General features: G+C 42.5%; 4 protein-coding genes and 1 long non-coding RNA gene across 6 annotated transcripts; 4 read left to right on the top strand and 1 right to left on the bottom strand.

Annotated features, from left to right (window-relative positions):
- Positions 1-1,210: 1,210 nt before the first annotated feature.
- On the top strand, positions 1,211-7,771 carry spaca4l (sperm acrosome associated 4 like). Its single transcript, XM_029167394.3, has 3 exons — positions 1,211-1,370; positions 6,607-6,714; positions 6,953-7,771. The coding sequence occupies exons 1-3, from the start codon at positions 1,319-1,321 to the stop codon at positions 7,177-7,179; spliced, it is 387 nt and encodes a 128-aa protein (XP_029023227.1). The 5' UTR covers positions 1,211-1,318; the 3' UTR covers positions 7,180-7,771.
- Positions 1,378-5,433, top strand: LOC129604838 (uncharacterized). Its single transcript, XR_008696120.1, has 2 exons — positions 1,378-4,050; positions 4,204-5,433. It is a non-coding gene; the product is annotated as an uncharacterized LOC129604838 (long non-coding RNA).
- A 2,794-nt stretch (positions 7,772-10,565) lies between the features above and the next one.
- On the top strand, positions 10,566-11,727 carry lye (lymphocyte antigen-6, epidermis). Its single transcript, XM_029167937.3, has 3 exons — positions 10,566-10,724; positions 11,097-11,207; positions 11,401-11,727. Exons 1-3 carry the CDS (start codon positions 10,673-10,675, stop codon positions 11,613-11,615), a joined length of 378 nt encoding a protein of 125 aa, XP_029023770.1. The 5' UTR covers positions 10,566-10,672; the 3' UTR covers positions 11,616-11,727.
- Positions 11,728-15,320: 3,593 nt separating this feature from the next.
- On the top strand, positions 15,321-20,163 carry clic1 (chloride intracellular channel 1). Its single transcript, XM_029166777.3, has 7 exons — positions 15,321-15,446; positions 15,691-15,742; positions 16,765-16,874; positions 17,001-17,126; positions 17,201-17,307; positions 17,457-17,638; positions 17,749-20,163. Exons 2-7 carry the CDS (start codon positions 15,701-15,703, stop codon positions 17,908-17,910), a joined length of 729 nt encoding a protein of 242 aa, XP_029022610.1. The 5' UTR covers positions 15,321-15,446; positions 15,691-15,700; the 3' UTR covers positions 17,911-20,163.
- lypc (ly6 domain containing, pigment cell) lies at positions 18,384-22,511 on the bottom strand. 2 transcript variants are annotated; one of them, XM_041072851.2, is made up of 4 exons: positions 22,342-22,511; positions 21,149-21,268; positions 20,592-20,836; positions 18,384-18,749 (listed from the first exon to the last, which is right to left on the bottom strand). In XM_041072851.2, the coding sequence occupies exons 1-3, from the start codon at positions 22,391-22,393 to the stop codon at positions 20,607-20,609; spliced, it is 402 nt and encodes a 133-aa protein (XP_040928785.1). In that variant the 5' UTR covers positions 22,394-22,511; the 3' UTR covers positions 18,384-18,749; positions 20,592-20,606. The 2 variants fall into 2 exon arrangements, with proteins under 2 accessions (XP_040928785.1, XP_029022612.1); XM_029166779.3 differs by lacking the exon at positions 18,384-18,749 and having other exon boundaries at positions 18,967-20,836; positions 22,342-22,509.
- Between the last annotated feature and the right edge of the window lie 1,866 nt (positions 22,512-24,377).

Here is a 24,377-nt window from a genome sequence, read left to right as displayed (position 1 = left end):
GTCACCTGCTACTCTAGATTGGAATCAATACAGGAAATACAGTGTGCACTGATGTTCACTTTGGTTGCATTAGATATCAATTTAATGAGGAACTAAGTAAACAGTTGCTCTCTTATGCATCTGCTGGTTGCAGATGGGAACCATGTTTCTGCTGATGCTAGTTCAATATTGACTCTCTATTAATGTGGTGTTTGGACACTAGCAACCCACAGCAGCCACATCCAGTCGTTGGACCATTAAAAGGCACACAGCATTCACCAGCATTTCTATAACTGCAAATGTTTATTGTGTGAACACTGGCTCATGTGCAGCAGGAAAATAAAGACTTGAAACTGATTCTGGCCATAAAAAGCTGTAGGTTAAAGGTCATCGGTTACTTTGAAAATAACTGGTGCTATTTATATTGTGTGTTCCTCTGCCACAGTATTAGTTTCGTGCTTTTTTTGTCTCATCTCCAGTGCGATTGACCTGGGTTTAATGTTCGGGTTGGGCAGGTGCAGGAATTGGCACGTGGCCCCCTCACAGGTACTGAGGCATCCTCCCACGGTCCAAACAAATGCAGTCAGGTTAACTGGACCCCCAAATGGCCGTAAGTGTGAGTGTCTGTCTCATTTTGTGGTCCTGTGATGGACCTGGTGAGAAAATGCTCAAACAGAGCATGTTCCCTCAGGGCTGTGAGAAATCTGTGACTCTGTGACTAATCAGGTTTAACTTCATCCTACTTTCAGATCAGGTCTCTGCTCTCTGTGGTGTTTTTCATGTTAATGTATGACTAAACAAGGCACATCAAAGAGGAAGAAAGAGGACGATGGTGCAAACCGGGACTGGAACTTGTGACGTCTGAATCCTAGGCTTGTGCCTCGTCAGGGCACCACCTTTGCCTTTCTGCATGTTAAGACCACTGGTCACACACCAGCTGAACACAAATATTTGACCTGGAGACTTACTGCCAGTGAAACCTCACTGACCTGACATGACCCCTCATGCCTTTGCATTGATTTTCATTCTGTTTTTTTAGTCCTCCTCCTCTTTTACATATTTAAATGCAAAAAAACAAAACAAATATCTCGGAGAAGAATATTACGCCACAGATGACTTAAATTCCTACTTAGCTTTATACCTTCTGCCGTCGTCCCGGAGGGGGGGGGTCTCACTAGGCGTCCTCTGATTGTATAACGGTGACGTCACTTGGGAGTTGGGAGGTGGTAGCTTATAAATAGAAGCGGAAAAAATCCCAGACGAATATTCTAACGGTCCGAGTCTCCGCCGATTAAAGCGTCTTTACAAAGTCCCGTTTGTCTCTCTCCTGTTTTCCAAGATGAATAAAATCGTCCTCCAGCTTTTTGCAGTCGGACTCTGCTTTGCAGTCGGTAAGTAAATCTTTTTTTATTAGTTTTTAAATGCATATTTTCCGCTTTTCCATGTAAACCGTTCTAATAACAGTATTATTATTGGTGTTACACCACGATTTAGATACGAAATAGATAAGTTAAAATGTTCTAGGAGACATTTTATCCCTTCAACTACTAAAAGTAGTTTTTTTACATGAAGTCTGGTGTTCCATTGTAAATCTTGTTTTATTGAACGGTTTGTTTAGTGTTGCTGTGTTTATACGTAATATCAATGCTAGTTTCACATTATGAATTACTGTAGTTAATAAAGGTTCAGGTTCTGCGTGTACTTCATTCTCCACTATTTAATAGAAAATAGTTTCCAAAGCTACCTTTTCTTAGCATTAGAGCCTCAGTTACAGACGGAAAATGTTAATATGTAAATTTATTTAAGCAGAATTTGGAAACGGTGATGTTTTACTCTTCTGGGTGCGGTGGGAGCCTGAGGATGTTCTCAGACTGGGTGTGGTCTCTGTTAATGTAGAATATTTACAGAGGCAGGGAATTAAACAAGTAAAGTAGAAACTTGCAAAATTTAAATAAATATATGTGTTAACGTAACACAACTGCAGGTTTATATGACCTGAGGTTATCTGACTGCCCGTGAACAGAAAGACGTTAGAGATGTAAAACGTGTCTGTGTGTCCAAATCTGCTCGATGAGCTGCTCCGTACTTTTAATTTAAAACCAACATCGCCGTGAAAGTAGTAAACTGGCTGGAAATAGTCTGTTGGCGATGAATCTGTGAGCCCAGGTGCAGTAAACTGTTAACTGGCCAAACCCTGGCTAACTGCTTGGAACGTTGGCTAACCAAAAGTCAGCCTAGCTAAAGGCTAAAGCTAAATGTAATGAATAGTTGAATGTTGAACTTCAGCTGGCTAAAATTCACATAAACGGTTGAGTTGTCAATTAAACATTTGGAAACAAATATTGGCTAAAATATTAAAGACACTGTTAACGGTAGCGTTTAGCTTTAGAAAAAAAACACTTTAAATCGTTAGCTAACGGCTGTTTTTTTAGCTTAAAGCTATAGGGGGTCTGTAAAATGTTAGCTAAACGCGCTGATTAACGGTCACGTGGTTGTTCAGAGCTTTGAGCCGCATGTTCAGTAGTTAGCCTCACACCAGCACAGCGTGGATAAAGGCTGCACAGAAGTGACTAGTCAATTTACCCTGCGCCCATCCCAGGATTTATCCTCCCACCATCATCAGGTTGAAGCCTGTTATTTGGGCTGCGTCAGGCCTCAACCTGCCGGCAGTTGCATGACAAATTCCACACGCTGTACACATCCATGTTCTGCCCGAGTCCCAAATTCCACCTCTGCAGGGCATCTGGGGCAGCGAGGCCTGTTGTTGCACTGTGTGAGGATGTTTCGGGATGTTACTGTCCAGGTGTGTGACTTCTGTAGAGATCTGATGGTTTCAGGTCAACATGTTCCGGCCTACTGAAGTTTCCCTAAGCATCAGGTAGCAAAAATGACACGGCGGCTCAGTTTGGCCGCCAGCTGCTTTCACATCCAGATGTGGAGTTGGAAGCAGACGTCGGTCTGGACCTGGGGAAAAATAAGTAAATATATGTAGCTTTGCTTGAGCATAATTATCATCAGGGTGTGAGACTTTATTAAGAAAAATGTTAAAAATGCTAAAGGTTGCAGTGATTCAGACACCAATTGTGCCAACACAGTTTGTTGCACTGTCATTTGTACAACATGAATACAATTTGCTTTATTAGCCCTTCCTGGAACAGGTTTGTCTCATTTGAATTCACCGAGGCACAGTGGTTGACCATCATCCTCAAAGATATTGACTTAATTTGCTTCAAATCCATGCACAACCCAACAACATTTGCACAACACAACAGAGGTGTGTTCTATGTGGCTCTATGACTTGAAGGCACCTTCTGTTAGCTCGTTTACGTTGCCATCTAGCTGCATGGAAGTCATATTTCACCTTTTTTTAGTTGCATCTGGTAACACGTAGTTATGCTCATGTTGAGTTACTAATGTAATGTTATGAGTAAAAACACCATTTTCTGGAACATTTATTTTTCCTCTTGTGATCTGGCGCCCTGTGGTGTTAAACGAGGGTTATTTCCGTTTCCCAAAGCAGACACCAAATCATGGTGTAATTGTTGTGAATTAAACCTTTGACCTTTTCCTTTAAGGCATTTTAACATGTTCCGTATTTAAGAATTGCTGCTTTAAGTGTTCTTTTATTCTCTGATTTGAGGTAATAATTGTAGAATATTTGAGGCTGAAGCTCTGATCTGTAGGTTTTGTGACTGACAGCTAGGGGGCAGTAGATGGCTGAGAAAGCGGAGTAGTTCTAACTATATAACTCGGGGGTCTAACCCCGGTCCTCCAGTGCCACAGTCCTGCTGCTTTTCCAACTCTCCCTGTCCCAGCTAATACTGATCACCTTGAATAGGTGTGTTTATCCAATCAGCAGCTAACTGACACACCTGATGAAGGTAACCAGGAGGGAGAGTTGGAAAACGAGCAGGACAGTAGCTGTCAAGGACGGGGGTAGGACACCCCTGATCTACCTCAGATCATCATATCTAACTGTTGTTTGCAGAGGTGCTCTTTGTCATACAAATGTAATGGTTGTTGAACGCAGCATCACTCTCACATGACCTTTGCCGGCAGGAGTGCCTCCAGGTAACTGTAATCACTAGGGAAATGACAAAAATGATCATATCTGTGCCTGTTTGTGGACCTTTAAATGCGTTCAGCTACTTCTCATGTTTGTAATTCCAATAACCAACACTGTTATTATTGTGACTGACAGCTCCTGTTCTTTTATGAATGCAGGTTCTTCCCTGAAGCCATTCTTTAAAGAAATCTGCTGAAAACATGCCACAGTCAGCAGGGGTTACAACAGAAGCATCTTGAGATTTCCTGTTACACCCCTTTGTTCACTGTTTTCAAGTATCTAAAACTCCAGAACTGTGCACAGATGGTTATAAACCACCTGAGAGAAACCCTTGCCTCTCAGTAGACAAATGTTAAGGTTCTTTTCTATCTTTTGTCTTTTGGTCGTGGTTTCATGCCTGTTTTATAGTTCATGGCTACAGTGAATCAGTGATCAGTTGACACAGTCCTCATACATGTTAATCAGTTGTGTAACTTTGGCTGTTTTCTGTCTGTTAGTAGCTCTCTCACTTTCTGGTCATTTATGATGTAGTTGTTGTTAATCAGGATGAGTCAGCAGCAGAATGTAGAAGACGGGCAGTCTGATGCTGGCAGGCGGTAAAAGGTGTTGGACAACAAGGCAGTTCAGTTTCATCAAGTGTCTGTACTGTCACACAAAGATGTAATACTTGGATTGTGCTCTAGAATAAATGTTACTTGTATAAGTGAGATCTCATGAGAAGAAATAGAAAAGCCCATAATGATTGTCACATAATTGTCAGCTGAGTTTGAGCTTGGGTGTGCCCGAAACCTGTGGAACAAGGTGTGGGCTTGTTTGCATGTAAAGGTTTGAGTGTTCTTAAAGCTCTGTAATAAATGAAGTTGTTGTCCCTAATTATCCTTAATTGAAATAACCTGTCAGACAAGGGGATAAAAATGTAGCGCAGCTGTGCAAAGTTTGGCTTTGTAAAATACAAAATAAGCCAGTTATACGTCACAATGACTTTAAAACTATTTTCTGTGTTTAAGTGACGTCTGACGTAATGGACACTTATTTCATGATTCAGTTCGCAGCTAAAGCTCAGGAGCTACTTAGGTGGAAAAAAACAGAGTGCTGAGTCAACACAGCAAACAGTCTGGTAAAAAAAAAAGATCCTTTCTCTGAAACAATGGAGTTAAATATTTAATCAACTATCAATGTAGCTCTATATGTTTACTGACAGCATGCAGCTCTGCTCCACTCTCTAATCCTTGGGACTGTGGTTGTTTTTTGAATACTGCTCTGATTAAAGTGAACGTGGAGCTAATGGGGCGACTTGCTCTTATTTTGATCTAGTTAAATACTGTTACTGTTATGTCACACTTTGATTAGCGAGTTGTTGTTACTAATTGTGTAGTGAGCCCATGGTTTTTGTAACCGGAGGAGGGGATTTCTCCATCACAGCCCTCGTGTTCTACAGGCGTCACTCACTTGTGTTTGACCTTTGACCATTCCTGCTTTGCCTCCAGACACAAAAGTGCCATTTTTACCAAAAAACGTAAAAGATTCTTCTTATTGTGGGGTCACACACTGCATACGAGCTTTGCCGATTTTGGTTGGTTTCAGCTCAACAAAGAAAAAATTCCAGACACTGCTTGTGTGTGTGACTTCAATGAGGTCACAGCTTGCACTGCTTAACAAAAGCAGCATGACACATAAAGCTGACGAACAGGTTCGTGTCCACTGGCTGGAGTCACTCCCTTCACTTCGGCCTCAAATGACTGCTTAACCTGGAGATGGAACATGGGGAAGAAGACACGTCAGCTGTGACGTTTCCCCTCCTGATTCCTTTCCAGTGATGGTGCAAAGCTGTACAGAGAACCTTAAATCCACACAGGCAAATGTGGGTTCAAGGTGTGTCAACAAGTGGCGCCTTCATCACCCCAGACCTGTAGCGTGTGTCATGTCACATTGAAGTCCTGTCTGCCACTGAAGAAAACCACCTAGCTGCTTTAAAACCTGTCAAATGTTGCTATAAAGCTGCACGTTGCATTAGCATTGGTGTCTTATTCTGTATCTACAGCCAAAATTAGTTTATACCTGAGGTGCCAAATTATGTCATATGACTGAACATCAATCCAAAGGCCAACACAAACAACTTTTTCACATAATCACTTTATGTTGGCACAAATGAAAATTATGAGTTCCACTAACTGCGAAAAAACTATTGCCCTATTAACATGTTTCCTCACCAGAAGTGGAACGAGGGTAAAACCACTTCACCGCTAAAGAATCCAGCCTGGACCCGTGTCCAAATGTTGTGATTTTCCAACTAAAATTTGAATTTCACTTTAGGGCAATGTTCTTTTCTCCTCCAGAGTCAGAAAATGAACGTATGTAACCATTAAGTTAGCACAGAAATGCTCTGCAGCTTTGTACCATGTACCATGTATAAAGTCTCACAAGCAAAGACAATAGTATGTACCGTAAGAGTAAATGGTAAAGGGATGTTTTAGAATATGATTAACACATTTTATTTATATTAAAACCATCCCAACTCTTAGTTTTCCCTTTCCTCTCATTTGTTTGTTGTTTGTTTTCAGGACACGCGCTGCAGTGCTACCAGTGTTTTGGCTTCTGGAACTTGTGCCCATCTATCAAAAAAACCTGTGATGCTGGTGAACAGTGCTACAGCGGTATTGGGAAAGCAGGTAAGGACCTCAGTAGCTGAACATCTCACTGGACCACATTCTTTAAAGATCATCGTCAGCGCACTCGTAAAACCCTAATTTTCACCCTTCCTCCTCCAAATGTGCATGCAAAAACTTAGGGGTTAAAATCCACCTTTACTGTATATTGGTATAAACACTGTCTGCGTTAAAAGGTCACAGCAAGCTCAACATTTTAATTGGTGCGCTGATGGTGATTGTGTTTGGTGTTGCTCCACAGCTAAAGTTCTAGATATCAAGAGGAAGGGCTGTCTAGCAGTGGCCAGCTGCAACCAGACCACCACAGTGAACTACCCCGAGAACAATCCTAACTCCACCGTCTACACCATAACCAGGACGTGCTGTTCCACCGACCTGTGCAACGCCGCTGCCGGGCTGCCCGGGGCCTCAGGGAGCCTCGCCCTCGCCACGCTCACCGCTCTGTTTGTGGCCAAAGTCCTGGTTTGACAGACGACATCAGCACTGCAGCCATGAAATGAAATGTTCCATCTGTTTTGAGAACCTGAACATCAGTCTTGGGTTCATGCTTTTGGTGTATTCTGTGTTTTTGCTATTGCCTTGTATCCATCAGCTCTCCTGTATTAAAAGGCTCATTAATGTTCACTGAAATGTTTTCAAATATTATGATGTTAACTGAAATAAAGTGAGCTTTTCTTTAGGTGGCCTTTGATCACTTCTGTATTTAATGAGCAGTTCACTGTACGGACTTTTTATTCCAGGGTTAAAGGTCATTATCCTAGAATAACACTCTGGTCCTGATGTATGGACATAAACTCTTTCTTGGTTTGCTTTGTGTTCACTTTATTCACTGCCGGTAGCTGTGAAGACAGTTTGTTTGGCTGTTTCTAATAGTTTTGCCTTTTTGATACAGCTTGAGGTCTGTGTTCAATCAGTTCATGTTCTTAGTATTGGTTCCCTGTGTTGTACCGCTCATTCTTTACTACCTTTGGGATATAAACCTGTCAGTTTCTAATGTAACTGGGAGATTGTGTGTAATTGTTTGCAGATACTGAAATATACAATATTACACCAGTCTGAATTTTGTCAGGGTTTTCTTTTGCATCATTTGCTGCTGGCTTGGCTTCATGTGTGTGGCACAAATGGACCACAGAAATAGTCTAAAACAACTGTGACTGAGTTGGTTCTTCCGAGTCTCTTTGCTTATAGTCACTGTTCAGGACCGACTGGTTCTGTTGGTTTCAGCCCCTTAAACCATGATCCTGCTGCCTGGTATGAAGACACTCCCCTGTCGTGATGTCAGGTGTTCCAGGAGATGGAAAGCCCAAAATACGAACGACCCATCCCTGGATCTCCTCCCTTCTCTCACTATATAAGCCAACAGGGTCATCGGCTTGACTGCACACGTCAACCTTCAACCTCCAGGAGCAAAGACTTTTTCGTGTTTGAGCCAAGAATCAAAAACACATCAAGATGGGAAAGGTCCTATTTGGAGTTATTGCAGTTCTTGCATCAATGATGCTGGGTAAGATCAATAATCAGTAACATGTATCACTGAACAGGAAACCGATCTCCCCTCAATTGTCTGATAAGATTTTGCTGATTCGTACATTAATATTAAAAAAAGAACAGATAAATTTCAAATGTGCTTTTTAGCTTGTTGTAGTTCAGGATGTATGTTTTGTTACTAAACTGTATCATAGAAGATGAAGCGAGCACAGCAATAGTTAATAGTTAAGTTTATAGCTTAGCTTTAAGCAGTGACAGAGACTGATGATTCTTCTCTTATTACTGTTTAATATGCAGATAAACATTTTCAAAAGGGTCAGGTCTCGATCTGTTTTTTCTCTGATTGGGTCCAGTTATAATAATACTATCCTATTGACTTATTAAATAGGTCTTAATATATTTTAAGTACGTGTTAATCTGACTAAAAGGATGTTCCTGTTGTACTAAATTTCAGCAGGGTGTTTGATGGAAACCAAACAGGTCCAGTGGGTTAGAAACAGGATCGGCCGTCCCATTTAATGTGTTCAATTTCCCCAAATAGGCAAAAAACATTTCCTCGTCTGAATGGTCATTTAGTAAACGCGCAGCACAGACTCACACCTCTGATCTCACTCCAGTTTGTTAATCCAATAATTAATAACTGAATCCAAATAGTTTGTTACCGCTGTTTTTGTTATTTCTGCTGTTCAGTCCTAAGACAATCACCGCGTTCACTACTTCGGCACACGTGCTCCCGGATTCATCACGGAACGGTGAATGAATGTGTATACAAATCTAGACAATTAACTGACTCATTCTCTCTGGTTTGTCTTTCAGTGGACTCCCTGACATGCAACTCGTGTTCATTTGGTTTGTTCTGCAGCCTCATTGGTTCTACTGAGACCTGTTCCACAAACACCAGCGTCTGTAGCACCACCAAAACAAGTACGTCAGCCGTAACACTGCGGCCAGCTGAGCGTTTCCAATCTGACACAACCCGTTGAAGGGAGACGAGCTGAAAGTAACGCAAGCATTTCCTTTGCAGCTTTCTCCAACCTTCCAAGCTTTGGAGGCTTCGTGTTCTCAGGCTGCGCGAGCAGCAACGCAAGCTGCGGCACGACCAACACTATGAACCTGGTTCGCAACTACACCTACACCGTCACAACCACCTGCTGCACAACAGACAAGTGCAACACGGTCAGCGCCGCCCCGTCCGCCAGGATGACGCTGGGGGCCGTGGTCGGCGCCGCCGCGCTGGCGTCTCTGCTGGGGAGGATGCTGTAGACACGAGGCCGCTGTCCTGTTTGAGTCCTGTGATTGATTCTACCAGACAAGATTAAAAGCACTACTAGACCCCCCCCCCAAACTAAAACTAACTCCTGGAATGAGTGTAAGCGTAGGAAATGCTCTGTTTATTGATGGAAGTTGACCAATGGGATGTTTCAGTGAAACGTTGAGTTCGTAATTCTTCCACACTGTTTGACTTTTTTAATGAAACTATTTATCCTTTTAACTCTGTGTCTGATGGGGAAAAACTGTGGTGGACAAATAAAGGAAATCATTTAATGTTATTGTCTGTTCTTGTTTTAACATAATACAACACTTTGTTTGTGGAGTATAGATGACGAACCCAACTCTCCTGTTTCTGGATTTGAGAACGTGTGCAGCACGTTCTGTGGACAGAAGAGAGAATTTGTCCCTTAATTTAAAACCAAAATGAGACAAACGAGCAGCGAGAGAATGGATCACTTTTACTGTTTATTCAAAGCTGACCTGAGGACAGATTGTTCCAGGCTGTAGCATTTTTCCCTATTCAAACCTGAAGTGGGAGCTGGTTCCACAGGGGAGGAAGCTAAAGGCTCGGCCTCCCAGCCTGCACGTGGAACCATAAGTAGACTGAGAACGAGGTGTTCTGATGGACGCATTAGGAGCTATGAGGCCTTTGAGATAAGATGCAGTGCTTTGTAAGGTGACACAACTATGACTCTTGGTCACCCTTTGTTTTCTCAATTAATGACGAACAAAAGACTCAAAGGCAGCAGGAAGTTCTGCTTTAGAAAAGCTGTCAAGTGCATCTGATTGACGTCTCCCGTTACTTGAGGAAGCAACAGTACCACAATAGAGTCTACACGTGCATGGCAGAAGGTTTAGTTTGTTTACACAGTCAAGTTATTCCTCAAAGCAGAGGCTCTCTGGTCCTGCTCATTATGGGATGCAGGAGCTCAACTATTTCACACCAAAAGCGCTCAATGAGCCACAATGAGTGAAGCATCTGTTAAAAGGCGCGTTACTAATCGCCTCCCAGGAGAAGGAGCCGTCTCAGCTCTGTGCTCATCCGTGGGGGTGAAGGTGACCAATCGTCTCCCCACCTCCTACTTTAATTAGGCTCACTGAGGCTCTTATCGCCGCGGCTGACGTGTTTCACTGATAGTCTGAATCTGGCCTCGGTATAAAAGCGCCGGCACCGACCCGCGGCCGGCGCTGGACCGTCAACATGACCGGGCTTCTGTGGAGCTGCGCTGCGGTGGTGGCCCTGTTCATCACAGGTAGGTCTTCACTCATCTTCATATTATCTTCACTGTCTGATCACAACTAATACCAGTTCTATCGCTTGGATCTGCGACTAGGTTTGATTTCACCTCCTCAGGTTTTAAGATGTTTCTTTGCACCGTCTAGTTCTAGGCTCATTTTTTAATTATTATATTTATTATTGAAATAAACAGCTAACTGACGCTTGTTTCTCAGCTGTGCTGCTTCACATACTTGCGTCCTCATATCTACAATCAGCTCTCACCTTCAAAGGATGGAAAACACATGGCTGATGTGTGCTTTGTGATTGCAGCAGGTGTTTGATGAGGGCGTAGGCCCGTTTTGGCCGTCAGCTTTTCTCTGATAATCCTCTCATTTCTCTCCCACAGTTGAGTCTCTTACCTGTTACACCTGTGATGTGGAGGTCTTCGATTCCTGCTTCAAAAAAACTGAAGTGAATTGCTCGGATCCTCATGACATATGTTTTAAAGGAGTTGCCAGTAAGACAGACGTCTAAATGAACAAATACGATTCTTGTAAACGTCTTGTTTTTACTGACCAAGCACAAGATGGCGTCCGTTCATATTTGTGAATATAACAGTAATAAGGTTTTCTGTTGATCCTGAGATTTTAAACAGCTGCATCCTAAACATGAGCAGCATCAAAGCGCCCGTGTCTCTTTGCTCCCTGCAGAGATCCATGGTGACCTCTCGTCCATCCACGCCCGGGGCTGCATCCAACCCAGTGACTGCAGAAATGACACCGTGCCGATCCTGAACGTGAACTACACCATCACCAGGCACTGCTGCAGCACCGACCTGTGCAACGGAGCCGCCTCCACCCAGCTGCCGCTGGCTACAGCTCTGTGTGGAGCTCTGGTCGCAGTGTGGAGCCAGTGGGGCCTTTGAAGAACAAAGTGGAGACGATGCTGTGATACACGATGGAGGGACACTGTTGTCAAATGTTGAAGAATGTTATATATTGTAATGTCCAATCTATGTCAATAAATATGTGAATCTACTCAATGGGTTTGATCTTGTATTAAATTACTTAAATTTACTTACTTAAACAAATAAATAAATAAATCCCTCCTATTGGGGTCTGAAGGGTTCATTGGTGTCCTTTTGCAACATTGGCTCTTTTATGATTCATATGATGTGCTATTGTTGGAAATTCTGTAAAACTGTTGAAGCCGGAGGAGGAACACTCATACAACCTTCAGTGTATCTGGTTTGTTTAATCTGTGGTCAAACAGAGATATTAAAGGCAGGCGTGGTTTCAAAGGAAGCGGTGAAACTCCTCCAGGGCTTATTCCCAATCTGACGCCGCTCAGGGAAAATATGAATTTTAATCAATTTGACAATTTGAAGACTCCATACCTATTTAAGTGCTTGTCAAATAAGAATCTAGTCTAGTTCTTGTTATTTTAAGCATGCTGGTGTCACGCCTATTGACGGGAACGCTTCTTCTCACAACTTTGTAACTACTGTAAGATGGGAAATGACAACATCTCAAGACCTTTAGACACTGAGTCACTGTGGTTTCCTGACATCATTCTCCTCCCAGCAGCTGTCGCAGCCACTCAATCTCTCTATTATTTAAGCAACAGGTGACCTGCGGCGAAAAACATGCAATTCATCGCAACCCACAAACAAATGCGTGTTTGTGTGAGCGCCAGGTTGTGAGTCCACAACCTGTGGCTCCTGTGGCTGAAACTTCCGCGTAGTCGGTCCGACGCACACCTACGTGTGATGCTCTGGGTGCTTTGAACCTGTGTGGTGAAACAGTTTGCGTGTCTAAATTCTAATAAACAATGGAGATGATGTAATGATGGGTATTTACTGGCCGAGCTGAGCATTACCTGTATTTTTTTAACTCAACCATTTCCACTGTCACTGATACACTAGAGGTCACAGTTAGATGTTTATATATAAATACTTATGTTGATTTCATCTTTGTTGCTGATGTTTCACCGTTCTCAGCTTCAACGTGACACTCAGCACATTATGCACCATGATTTCTTCTGTTTACGTGAACGTTACGTTCTCCTCGCTCGCATAGTTCGCCACGTGACTCAGAGCGTTACAACAGCTGTTACTAAAAACGACATTTCCAAAAGGCATTGTGACTTATTTGCGTCCATTGCTGCATGAGAAATCTTGAAACTATGCTGTTTGGTGGGTTCACACCAACCCGTCTGTCATGTGTTTTGTTCTCTTCACAGTCGCTGCTCTGTTGCTACGTTGTGGACATTGTGTCACGTGTTGACATGACATGAGCGCAGCTACAGTTAATCCGCTTCTTCTTTGCAGATAATTTAAAGTCGCCTACCCAGTAATTTCATTAGAATGATAAAATATGACTAAAAACCGTGATCCAGTAAAACGAGCATCTTGTAAGAACATAGACAAGATAAAGACTGATCACATTTACATCGTTAATGCTTCTTAAGGATCTAAATAAGGATTGACACACACGGTTAGCATTCAAATTAGCATCTTACTTTGTATTTACTTTGAATTACTATTCGCGTCAGTGTTCTGCAGAATAGGAGACAACGGGACATTTGCACATGTTGCTTGTTTGCTCTACCAACAACCGGCTGCACCGACTGGTTTACGACCGACTGAGCCACGCACGAGGTCTGGCTAGTTTCCCACCAACACGTAATGTTACAGAAAGAACCATCAATGTCATTGGCTAAAGATTGCGTTCTAGGCTTTGCTCTTAAAAACGATGGTTCTGATTATAACGGGTCGATCCACATGTTAAAAATGTTTCTGTGTGAAGTGAAAACATTTGGTCACGCTTGGAGAGGTTATCAGATTCGGTCGTGAACTCGCCATTCGAAATCGACGGCTAGTCAGCTACACGTGCATTAGCTAGACGGCTAACGTTTAGCTAGACAGCTAACGTTTGGTAACAGGTGTGTGGTGAGTTTAACCTGGCTCACACCATGATCTTATCAAACAGCCGCAGAGCATTTTTATACTAGTGATGCCCTCTAGTGCATTAAATCACGAGCAGTGTCAAAGACAAATGCAGTACAACAAGATCAGCAGCTAGAGTCTCAGCTGCTCAAGTGAAAATGTTTAGTTGCATAAAAATGAAACCGGTACATGAGTAACAATGAAAATGAATATAATTTAAAGGGAAAAACACAAGAATTGTTCTGTCAAATATATGTCCTAGTCTATTTTCTCACCCAAATGTGGATTTAAGTACCACACAAATTCATTTTTAAAATGATAAAGTTTACTAACAGTGTTTCTGAACCATGGGAGAAAATGTAGCTTTTTTGCAATACAGCTTGTCTGGTCTGTGAAAAAAAAACAACTTTTTGTAGGTTTGACTGATTTACAGTATTGAGATGTTTGTTTTCCTTTTCCTCCACTAAGGTTTGGCAGATACCAATTAAAGGTCAATTAATAATCAGAATTACACTTTTGAGTCTTCTTTGAATAAGTCACATGTATCAAACTTAAAATCTAAATGTCTCCTGGATGTTGTCCAAGTATTTTTGCACCTCTGGTTTCATCCTTCATGAACAGTGCACCCCTGCAGGATTTCCTTTAAAACACTTTCCCTTTTTTTTTTTTTACCAGATGCTTATTGTGTTTATCAAGTTTCGTTAAACTACGCAGAAAGGGAGCCAAGTAAAAATCAATGGCCTCCTCTACTGGCACCATACTGTACTGCAGCAACAAACAAACAAACTGGAAACAAACATGCAAATAATGGGTTACATTTCAAATGCAGGGCTTTAACCTGTAACTGAGTATTTTTTAAGCTTAGTTACTACAATATGTGCTACCTTAAAACACACAAAAAGTAAACACACCATGTGGATTTAAATCCACAGGTGGATGAAAAATACAATTTATTGTACAAACATACTACGAAATAGATTGAAGCTGCAACAAAGTGTGAACAAACCCGTCTTTGTGTGTGAGCTACCATGTGGAACTAGTTGGATGCTGCTGGCAGGTTGTTCCACAGGGAAGTGAACATACCATCACAGGTGCTTCTAAAATAATGTGCATTCCAGAGAAAATGAAAGTAGCTGTTTTGTAACCTGGGGCACACCAAATGTAAGGCGCCTTATTGAGGACACAGGACACTCTGTGTTAAACATAAGAGAAGTACTAAAGACCACTTCAAAGCTTTTACTGAGACACCACCCTTCACTTTTGTCTGTGGTCAATCAAATGCCACATGCTCTGTTGATCCAGCAATGCCAACAGTATGAAACCCACGTTATTAACAAGAAACAGACTGAGGTCAGACAAGGTAATCATCTCTCAAATGAAGATGATGCAGTTTGAAGAACTAATAATAATCGAACGTAATAAATGTATTAATAAAATAGCACAATTTATTAAATATTATAAATATTATTCATTCGTTTGAATGAATGTAAGTTCAGAGATTCAGTGAAATTATTATTTTATCAAATAATATGTTAAAATACTTCAGTCATTTAAACCTGTTTGAATAAGTCTTAATATGACTACAAACACTGCTTCTTCTGCTTCTTCTGCGTGTTAATCTTTGCCGTCTTCTTCTTCATCGCGCCCTTTTGGCTGTTTCGCTATGACGTCACGCGACACCAGGAAGTGGAGGATTTGTGTCGGTGATGCGTGCGTCGCTGCTGAGACAGAAGCAGCAGCAGCGCAACTCAGCTGTGTGGGAGGAGAATCGAGCGACCAGCAACAGGCGATAACTTTCAGCACTTTGAGGTGAACTCAGAATAAACTACTATTTAATAATATCTTTGCTTTATTACAGTCTTCACTGCGTTAGTTGCGTTTTCCCAGTGCTTAGTTGGTCATTTGTTCGGCTTGTAATTGTGTGTAGGTTTGTAGCGGAAGATGGGCAGGGCCGCCCCACTTTCGATCGTCTGCTTAGAGAAAAAAAACAACAGAGAAGTTTCTTCCGCTGTGTTTTAGCCTCTTTTTAACACGCGTGTCCTTCTGAAAACAGGTCCGTGAAGATGAGCGACGCAACTCAGCCCAAAGTTGAGCTTTTCGTGAAAGTAAGTAAATGAATGATGGAGTGGAAAGAAAGAAAGAAAGGAACCGAAGAAGCCATCACAAACAGAAAGTGACGCAGCGACACTGTGTGACATAGATTTATTTAGCAGGCAGTGAAGGATTGTTTTAAGGTGTTCGTCTAATCAGCGTATCAGCATTTTTAGTGCTGATAGCGGAAGCTGCCTGCGTCTCATCCACGCCGCCCTTATTTGCTTTTATGCTTTTAAACGACCAGTACCTGTGTTTTTTCCCTTCATGCCACTTATCTGCTGACTCACCGGCTTTTAGAGCGCAGCAGGACTAATCTAGTTAAATGCAAGATAACAGGCAGGCGACTTTAATCTATATTTAGTATGTTGGCCAGGCACGTTAATCGCTTTTGCCTCGAGAGGAGACTCCGCTGTAACTACTATAACTACTATAACATTCACCTCATGGTGTAACACAAGTCCAAATAATGATTCCTCTGAATGACCACGTGCACCTCCCTCTTCTTTATTTTTCTCTAAATCCTAGTTTCTAGTCGCCCACTCGGTGACACCTGATAACCCCATAGTTTCTCGTGGTAAAAGCAAGCAGTTCCTCTGATTTACTGTAAGTGAGTTTAACCGCCCCAGTGCCTGTCTGCGTGGAGGTACCGACAGCCTTCATGTGAAATGGCTTCCTGCAACCACACCAGGCACATTTTAAAGCAGTCTGATCACTTCCTGAGCTGCCTACAGGCTCAGTTCGCATGCAACAATGAATTTCGATGTTTAGTAAAGCAACAATGCCCATCCCTATTTTCAGTCTTCAGCCTACATCAACAGCTACTTTGGTCACAATGTGAGGAAACAGTAAAAGGAGCAAATGTACATGTTGGAAATGTGAAATGCTAATTTGTAGTAACAACTGTTTAGTAGATGTGAATGTCACACAGATGTTACCTGCTGCTGGTGTTAATGCATACTGTATTTAAAGCTGCCCATTAAAGGAGCTCTGTGATGATTTTCTGATCTGTCTTCACACTGTCTTTGCTTCTCAGGCAGGAAGCGATGGCCAGAGCATCGGGAACTGCCCTTTCTCCCAGCGGCTCTTCATGGTGCTGTGGCTGAAAGGAGTCACCTTTGATGTTACCACAGTGGACATAAAGAGGTGAAAACTGTTAAACACATGTTTAATGTTAAAAAGTGAAATTGTGTTTTTTAGCATTTTCTCTGGCCCCATCCTTTTCAGTCCTTTCCTTAACATGCCTGGGTTCCTTTTCTCTACTATCCTTAGGAAGCCCGACATCTTGAGTCACCTGGCTCCCGGTGCTCAACCCCCCTTCCTGTTGTATGGCAGCGAGGTGAAAACTGACACCAATAAGATCGAGGAGTTCCTGGAAGAAAACCTGTGCCCACCAAAGTAATTTCCTCCTTGTTCAAGAAGTTACATTTCAGGATGAGATATTATTTATTACTACTGTTCACTCTGTTTAGGTTTCCACGTCTGGCTGCTCGTAACCCAGAGTCCAACACAGCGGGTTTAGATGTCTTCTCCAAATTTTCCGCATACGTAAAGAACCCAAACCCTCAGGCCAATGAAAGTAAGTGGAGCTGATTTATGAAAGTACCCTTCTGTATGTAGGCCTTATAGTTACTGTATTAGAATTTTAACTTGAAGCAAAAAGTGTTTCACATTTGTTAATTTTCAAGCAAACTTCCCATCGGTTTCTGTGCCTGCGTTTGTATTCAGATCTAGAGAAAGGTCTGCTGAAGGCTCTGAAGAAGCTGGACGACTACCTCGGCTGCCCACTTCCTGAGGAGATTGATGAGAATAGCTCCGATGAGGTCACTTCCTCGTCCCGCTCCTTCTTGGACGGCCAAGAACTTACTCTGGCTGATTGCAACCTGTTGCCCAAGCTCCACATTGTGAAGGTGATAGATAATTAAGGCTGAGACTCTCACTTCTGTGTGTGTTTCTGAAGCCTTGTTCATTGTGATATGCTGGATGTGCCTCTCAAACACTTTTTTGTGCTCTCTTTCAGGTGGTATGCTTGAAATACCGGAACTTCAGCATCCCTGACTCTCTAACAAACCTCTGGAGGTACCTGAACGCTGCGTATGCCCGGGAGGAGTTCGCCTCCACCTGCCCGATCGACGAGGAGATCCACATCGCGTACTCTTCTGTGGCTAAAGCCCTCAAGTAGGAGGACAGCAGCGCGTACAGGTCACAACTACACCGGCAGACACACGAGCACCTGAAGGCAGCGGACGTTCACTCTGCAAGCAACTTGATTGACCCATTGTTTTCTGAACATGTGCTCTTCTCACTCTGAATCCACACAGTTGCCTGACACAGTTTTCCACAATGCCTACACGTTGGACACCTGGTTGTTGATCCTGTTGCTTGCAGACACACGAGTTGTTCACGTGCACAGATTCACCGCCCGTTCATAATCTGAGTTTGGAAACGTTGCCGTTCTACATTTATTTGTTTTTGGGAAAACAGCAGACACAAAGATGCCTGGGAGATCAAACTTTCACTAGTACCGTACAAGCCTCACACAAGCTGATTCCACTCTTTGTTGGTCCTGGCATTAAAGGAAATGCTAAACCATCACCAGCTCACACACTCACAAGTGTCTTTAGTGGCTTGTGTGAAATCACAGATTTTATGACGCCTTTTATAGAATTTTTTTATATTAAAGCCAACTTTTTTAAACATAACTGCTTTTTATTCTTCAAGGAGAAAGGAGGTGCAACACTGCTTCTCGCTGTAGAGACACAGTGACAGGAAACTATTTCAGGATCGGGCTTCCCCTCTCTGTGCTCCCACAGTAGGTGTGAAGGATTATTCATTATAATGAAGATTACAAAGCTGGTTGCTGATCTGCTGTAGGAGCTTCTTGCCAACAGTATTTTCTTTTCTGCCTCTGGTCCTGTTTGTGTCTTAGAAGGTGATCGTGTTGTGTTAAACTGCCTGTGAAGGCTGTTTGTTGCCTAAGCTCTTCACTCGTCCTGCTTCCTCCAGTGGCCTGAGGTCTCTGAGGAAACAGGAAGGAAGTTTAATGCAAACATGTATGTTTAAAATCCAAATGGCACTAGTAAGTTTTTATATTATATGATGAGTCTGGATATATTTGTTTTTAACATTTTCCTTGCCGTAAACAAATCTCATGAAAAGACCCAAGTGTGACTTAGACTTTGAGAGGAGCTTCAATCGGTTTGATTCAAATCAAAGTTTTCTTCTGCTGGTGAATTTGCTGACTTTTGAACACACTTTCATTACACACACATTTGGTGCAGGAGACAAACACAGCGGCCTTTTTCATGATAAAGATCAGTTCCAGAGTTTCATTTGGCACATGTCCTCATACGCTGATGCTCATATTTACCTGAAGGCTGATTAACCGTCTGTCACTGTGAAGGAATAACTCTGGCACACCCCATTTTGTCACTTGTCTAAATATTTGTTAGCTTCGTAATAATAGTTGGCATTTAGATCAGGTATATGTTCTTCCTGACAGTTTGACAACATTTGTTTGTGGTTTAACAGGAAGAGTTAAACTAACTTGGTCTTTTTCAACTAATATTCTGATTCACGGTGTCATACAGTAAGTGCATACAGTAGTAGACAGTAGATGTTATTTTGGTCTTTTCATGGGATTTAAAGCCTTTTCGCTCCAATTAATGCTACCTTAATCTCTAAATTACAGTTCCCTGTCACGTGTTGGTTTGATGTATTCGGTCTAAGCAGCTTCTGTAGAGTTTATGCGCAACCATATGAAGAATGAAATGAGGCTTTGAAGGTTTCAAACATCTTTTGTTGTTTGTGTCATTGTGTATTAGGTTTGTCACGTCAGGGAAAAAGTCATTAAAGTAAAACCTAAGTGCAATTTAAACTGGGCTAAAAGACGACGTTGAGAGTGAGCACAGCTGCCGTCCACGTGTTAACCCTTTCCCTACTGAACTGCCAGGTGTGAGAAGTGACTGAGTCGTTGTGGATTTCATCTGTTCTCTATTGTTTAAAGGGATTGTGTCAGAATAATTTCATTTCTGTTGTGTTTTAATATTTCCTTCCTCCAAGTGTGGAAGCCTTTTCACTTTTTACTGTAGGATTTGATACAAGTCAGGGACGATTAAACTGTGTTGGATTCATTTCAAACATACTGTTTCCTTTTCATCCACATTTATTTTATTATTTGTAGTCAAGCGTGTATTTTGTCATGGGACCAATATGCTTCCTTTTTTTTGTTGTATTTCTTGCTGTTTGCCATAGATGCACTTAAACGTCCACCAAACAGCTGGTGTGGCCTCTAAACCCCAGAATTTAAATCGGTGATGAAGACAATCAAACTAACGGCACAACTGAAGTGTATTTTATACTTTTAAGCTCTTTCAAAGAGACATTGTTGTTACAAACACATTTTTTAATGTCCCAATAAAATATCTTTAACAGATCGAATGTTGACATGTTTCCTTTTCATGGCAATAACAGTGAGATGAACCTTCTTTAATCACAGACAGCGACTTCTGTAATCACACTGTCAGCTTAAGTAAGTTTTAATTCATTTAGAAGAGTTTATTTTTTTCATTCCGCGATCTGATTGGCTGAGATGAGTCTGAACTGTCATCTTCATGTCTGGGTCACTGAAGATTAAGGCTTTGGCTTCATTCAAGTAAGTAACTAAGGTTTAGTCTGTAATTGCTGCCTCAAATTTGTTTGTATTGGAATATATTCTGGTAAATTGTACATTTATGATTTATAAATATCAAGATTCATCACAAGGATATTACAAAAACATTAAACACAACTGTTTTCTTTTTTTAACTTTCCTTCAGATTGAACCGTCAGAAACAGCACCACAGCGTGTACATGGACTCGTCTTCGCCGGCGGCCTCTCTAGGCGAAGCTGCAGCTCGAGGCCAGCAGGGGGGCGAAGGCCGGCAGCAGGCAGAGAGCTGCTCCCCCCCAGCCCAGGGCAGCAGCGGTCGCGGCCCCGTTGCACAGGTCGGCATCGCAGCACACGTTGGTGTAGTTGAAGTAGAGGCCGGAGGCGTATTTCTGGCCGCTCACGCCGCACTGGGCGGGGATGGCACAGCTCTTCTCATACATGGTCAGCTGCAGCGCACCTACAGGAGGGAGGAGGCCGGAGTTGGTGGTGGTCAAACAAAGCTGGGTCTGCTGGGACCTCAAAGCACTGAGCTTATGATCGGTATTGATTTAGATGCTGATGGGAAATGTTGCATAATCTATGCAGTAATGTGGATCATCGTGGTAGTGGAGGAGACTGATTTCTTTCTAGGAGTTTGAGTCTCAGACATCCATTATTATTGCAACCAGGCCTTGCTAATTCCACATAATTTGCACACGCCTCTTTGTCTTTGTAAGTAAACACACCACACATGGTTCAGTACCAGTTCTAGTTCTGGTCTGCAGCTCACCCCGTTTCCCAGTTGCGGTACTGGACAGGCAGCGCTGGCCGGCCGGGCACTCCTGGGGAAACTTAAAGCAGTCCAGAGGCGAGATGGCAGGAAACACGCAGGTGTAGCAGGTCAGACAGGCTGGAGGAAGCAAAGGGACACAACAGGTAGCTCACACTCAGGTGGTTCCTTATGAAGTTTAGAACTCAGGCCAGTGGCGCTCCCTGCTGGATGCTTTGTTAACTACACCCGGTCTGTTCCTCGTGTCATGCTGGACTGACTTGGCCAGTGAAGCACATTCCTTCCCTTCTCCTGAGAAACACTGTCATAGTCTCTGCTCTGTGTTTTGGTTATGAGCCATGTTCAGTTGGATGCAGCAGGACTAATGCTGACACTCACCCAGTCACACACACCCTGCTGTGGCTCTGCGACGCAACCCTGCCTCCACCACGTTTGACAGACGATGATGATCTTTGGTCATTCTCTTCTACATCATTTTTCTCCTGCAGTCATTCTGGCACAAACCAATTTTTCTTTAAATGCATTAAATGGTAAACAGGCTGTGCTTTTCCACCTCACTGGTAAGGTTGGGATTCAGTGTCTTGCCCAAGGACACATGACTGGAGGGAGCCAGGAATCAAACCACAGATTTTATGATTGTTGGGCGACTTCTCTGTTTCTGGAGCCACTGCCAGAAACAAACAGGCTTTTTCTATCTCAGTCAAATCTGTCCATTCAGTTTTCTTTTAAATACGTGAATATTCCTTTACACAGGCTGTTTGCTCCTATTAGAAAGAAAGGGGGACAAAAGTTCACTGTCCTTGTTCTCTAAGTTAAGTATTAAATTCAATTATGTAAAAGTCTCTCTAGTGTAAAATTCCCACAGTTTCCACATTAAGCTGCTTTTACTAAGAAAACTATCATTGGGTTTCTTTAGTGCAGATTCTTCCCATGAAGCAACCAAATAACTTTGGATTAGGTTCATGAACACACATTTTCATGTCATTAGGGCGGAGGATGGTGTTAAACTGGGAGCATATGGTTAGAAGGGATTAAAACCAGCAAAAACCTCTGTTCACATGAAGCTGAAATCTGACGTAGGACAGAAAACCTGTGCAAATGTGATGCAGGAGTGTGAAAAGACATTTTACAACAGCTTCATAAGGACCTTCCTCATAATGTCATTAATAAGCAGATCTGTGTGCTGTACGTACCTGCCAAGGGAAGGCCGCACAGGAGGACGATCAGAGGTTGTGAACGAGGCATCGTGCTTCTAGTGAGTAATTCCCCTAAGGTTTGTCCGTTCAGTCCATTTAACCTGGGCGGTACCAGAAACGCAACGCTTCCTGGGACGTTTCAGTCCAACGACTGGACCAGTTCATCGGTTACGTCCCACTAAGTCGCATTTGTCCAAACTCTGCCATTTGCTGCCTTCCTTCTGTGTTTGGCACCATCTCAAATATTATTATTATTATCATCAATCTAAATTTCCATAAGGGTTGAATTAAATTTAAAGATGGAATTAAGATCAGATGACATAATTAAAGAAAACAGGACTCAAGGGGAAACTGTTAGTTCTGGATGGTTGGTGCTTGTGCTTTTGGACTCGCGGCGTCAGGATTTCTGAAGTTGTGGCTAAAGCCCAGTTCCTCAATGTGTCACTTAGGGAGGAGGTGTTTAGTAGCGTAAAAGACAGAAGATGCTGAAAAGAGGCTCTAGGAGGAAAAGATGGCAATAAAGTCAGCACCGCGTAGAAACAGTCAGCATCTCAGCAGTGAGAGCTGGACGCAGAGACGCTTTAACCCAATTATCCTTCAGGCCATAATAGAAGACGTGAGGAGCAGCAGGCAGGACGGTCTGCTGACAGCGGTCTTGTGATGGACCGAGTCAGACCCAATAAGCTGTTTACCAGTTGATTAACACAGCACACAGCCAAAAAACTCTGTTACCAAGCACTTTCTTTAATTTTGGTTTTGCAGTGAGGTTCTTTCGGTTTCGGTGACATGATGTGTGTAGAAATTATTGCATTTAAGTATATGTATTTTGAGCGTGGACAGTGGTGATAAACCTGCTGATGCTATATTTGACAGGGATGTTTTGTGCTGGCTGAAGGATTTCAGTAGACAGATGGTTCTTTAATCCTGTCTGTGCCCTCTAGAACCCATCATCCCCACCTCCATCCTCCACTCTTACATCAGCCTCACTCTCTGGGTCCTCCTCAAACTATGTATGTATCTATACAGCGCCTCACTGCCTCTGACGTCATATTGATGATGGATAATGCTGACTGCAGTAGCTCAGTCTAGTCAGCAGAAGGGAATGTCCCACTTTTACACACGCGTTTGTACACACAGTCACATCCATCTGTTACTTAGACTGTGTTTATACTGTGTTTACATTGCTGCTGTCCAAGTCTACTAATGTCACCTTTGCCAAGTCCAGCACAACAGGTTTCATTGGAGCGCGGCTAGAATGAAGGCATTTCCTGAGACAGCCTGTTCGTCTAATCTTCTCGACAGCGTCCAACATGATTTGACCCAGATTTGCGGAAAAGCTGGATTATTTTTTTTTATGTCGCACAGCAAAACGCACAACAACACATTGGTTCAGCCGCACAGTCAAGTTTGCGTTGACCTGTGAAACTGAGTTGTAAAAGAAAAATGATTTATTTCATTCACTGCAGACATTTGAACTATGTATTTGTACCATAAGAACCATAAAAGTTACTATTTGTCATGTGTTTGTCATTATTTACTAGTTACAATCAAATAACTCTGTATGAACCGTAATTGTACTTACTTTGTGACGATAGTGGTTAAATACAATTGTACTATCCTGATGTTGTTTGAAATTTGCATATATCTGAATTGAAGTCACCAATTTTCAAATGTGTAAAGTATCGTAGGCAGAGTTTCGGGGGATTCAAACTTAAACGCTAAATATCTTTCGCTAATGGAACAATTCACACATATTGGAGAGCGTAACCCTGGTGAGTTTGCACTGTAAGTGTGTATCAGCACTTACGAAAAAATACAACTGTCTGTAGGTGCTCAAATCAACGCTGATTGAATCCGTCCAGGGCGTGTGGGGGGATGGGGGAGAGCTGCGTCAAAACGCTGCCTATGTAGGCAACAAAACCGGAAGTACGTTTTAAAACAAGAGATTTGTTTTGTTCATATCCCCTAATCTAAACTCGTCAAATTTTTCTTCACTCTACTTTATGTTGTTTGGATGTTGCACTAGAATCAAA

Source organism: Betta splendens, chromosome 11, assembly GCF_900634795.4.
Source record: "Betta splendens chromosome 11, fBetSpl5.4, whole genome shotgun sequence".
Classification (NCBI taxonomy): Eukaryota; Metazoa; Chordata; class Actinopteri; order Anabantiformes; family Osphronemidae; genus Betta; species Betta splendens.
This window is presented reverse-complemented; position numbering and strand designations above follow the sequence as displayed.

Excerpts from the sequence above, each read along its gene's own strand:
- clic1 (XM_029166777.3), top strand. The coding sequence starts at position 15,701 with ATGAGCGACGCAACTCAGCCCAAAGTTGAGCTTTTCGTGAAA. Across the intron at positions 17,127-17,200 it reads GAAAACCTGTGCCCACCAAA|GTTTCCACGTCTGGCTGCTC; the intron begins GTAATTTCCTCC and ends CACTCTGTTTAG. Across the intron at positions 17,639-17,748 it reads CCAAGCTCCACATTGTGAAG|GTGGTATGCTTGAAATACCG; the intron begins GTGATAGATAAT and ends GCTCTCTTTCAG.
- lypc (XM_041072851.2), bottom strand. The coding sequence starts at position 22,393 with ATGCCTCGTTCACAACCTCTGATCGTCCTCCTGTGCGGCCTTCCCTTG. Across the intron at positions 21,269-22,341 it reads GTGCGGCCTTCCCTTGGCAG|CCTGTCTGACCTGCTACACC; the intron begins GTACGTACAGCA and ends TGCTTCCTCCAG. Across the intron at positions 20,837-21,148 it reads TACCGCAACTGGGAAACGGG|GTGCGCTGCAGCTGACCATG; the intron begins GTGAGCTGCAGA and ends TCCCTCCTGTAG.
- spaca4l (XM_029167394.3), top strand. The coding sequence starts at position 1,319 with ATGAATAAAATCGTCCTCCAGCTTTTTGCAGTCGGACTCTGCTTTGCA. Across the intron at positions 1,371-6,606 it reads CGGACTCTGCTTTGCAGTCG|GACACGCGCTGCAGTGCTAC; the intron begins GTAAGTAAATCT and ends GTTTGTTTTCAG. Across the intron at positions 6,715-6,952 it reads CAGCGGTATTGGGAAAGCAG|CTAAAGTTCTAGATATCAAG; the intron begins GTAAGGACCTCA and ends GTTGCTCCACAG.
- lye (XM_029167937.3), top strand. The coding sequence starts at position 10,673 with ATGACCGGGCTTCTGTGGAGCTGCGCTGCGGTGGTGGCCCTGTTCATC. Across the intron at positions 10,725-11,096 it reads GGTGGCCCTGTTCATCACAG|TTGAGTCTCTTACCTGTTAC; the intron begins GTAGGTCTTCAC and ends TCTCTCCCACAG. Across the intron at positions 11,208-11,400 it reads ATGTTTTAAAGGAGTTGCCA|AGATCCATGGTGACCTCTCG; the intron begins GTAAGACAGACG and ends TGCTCCCTGCAG.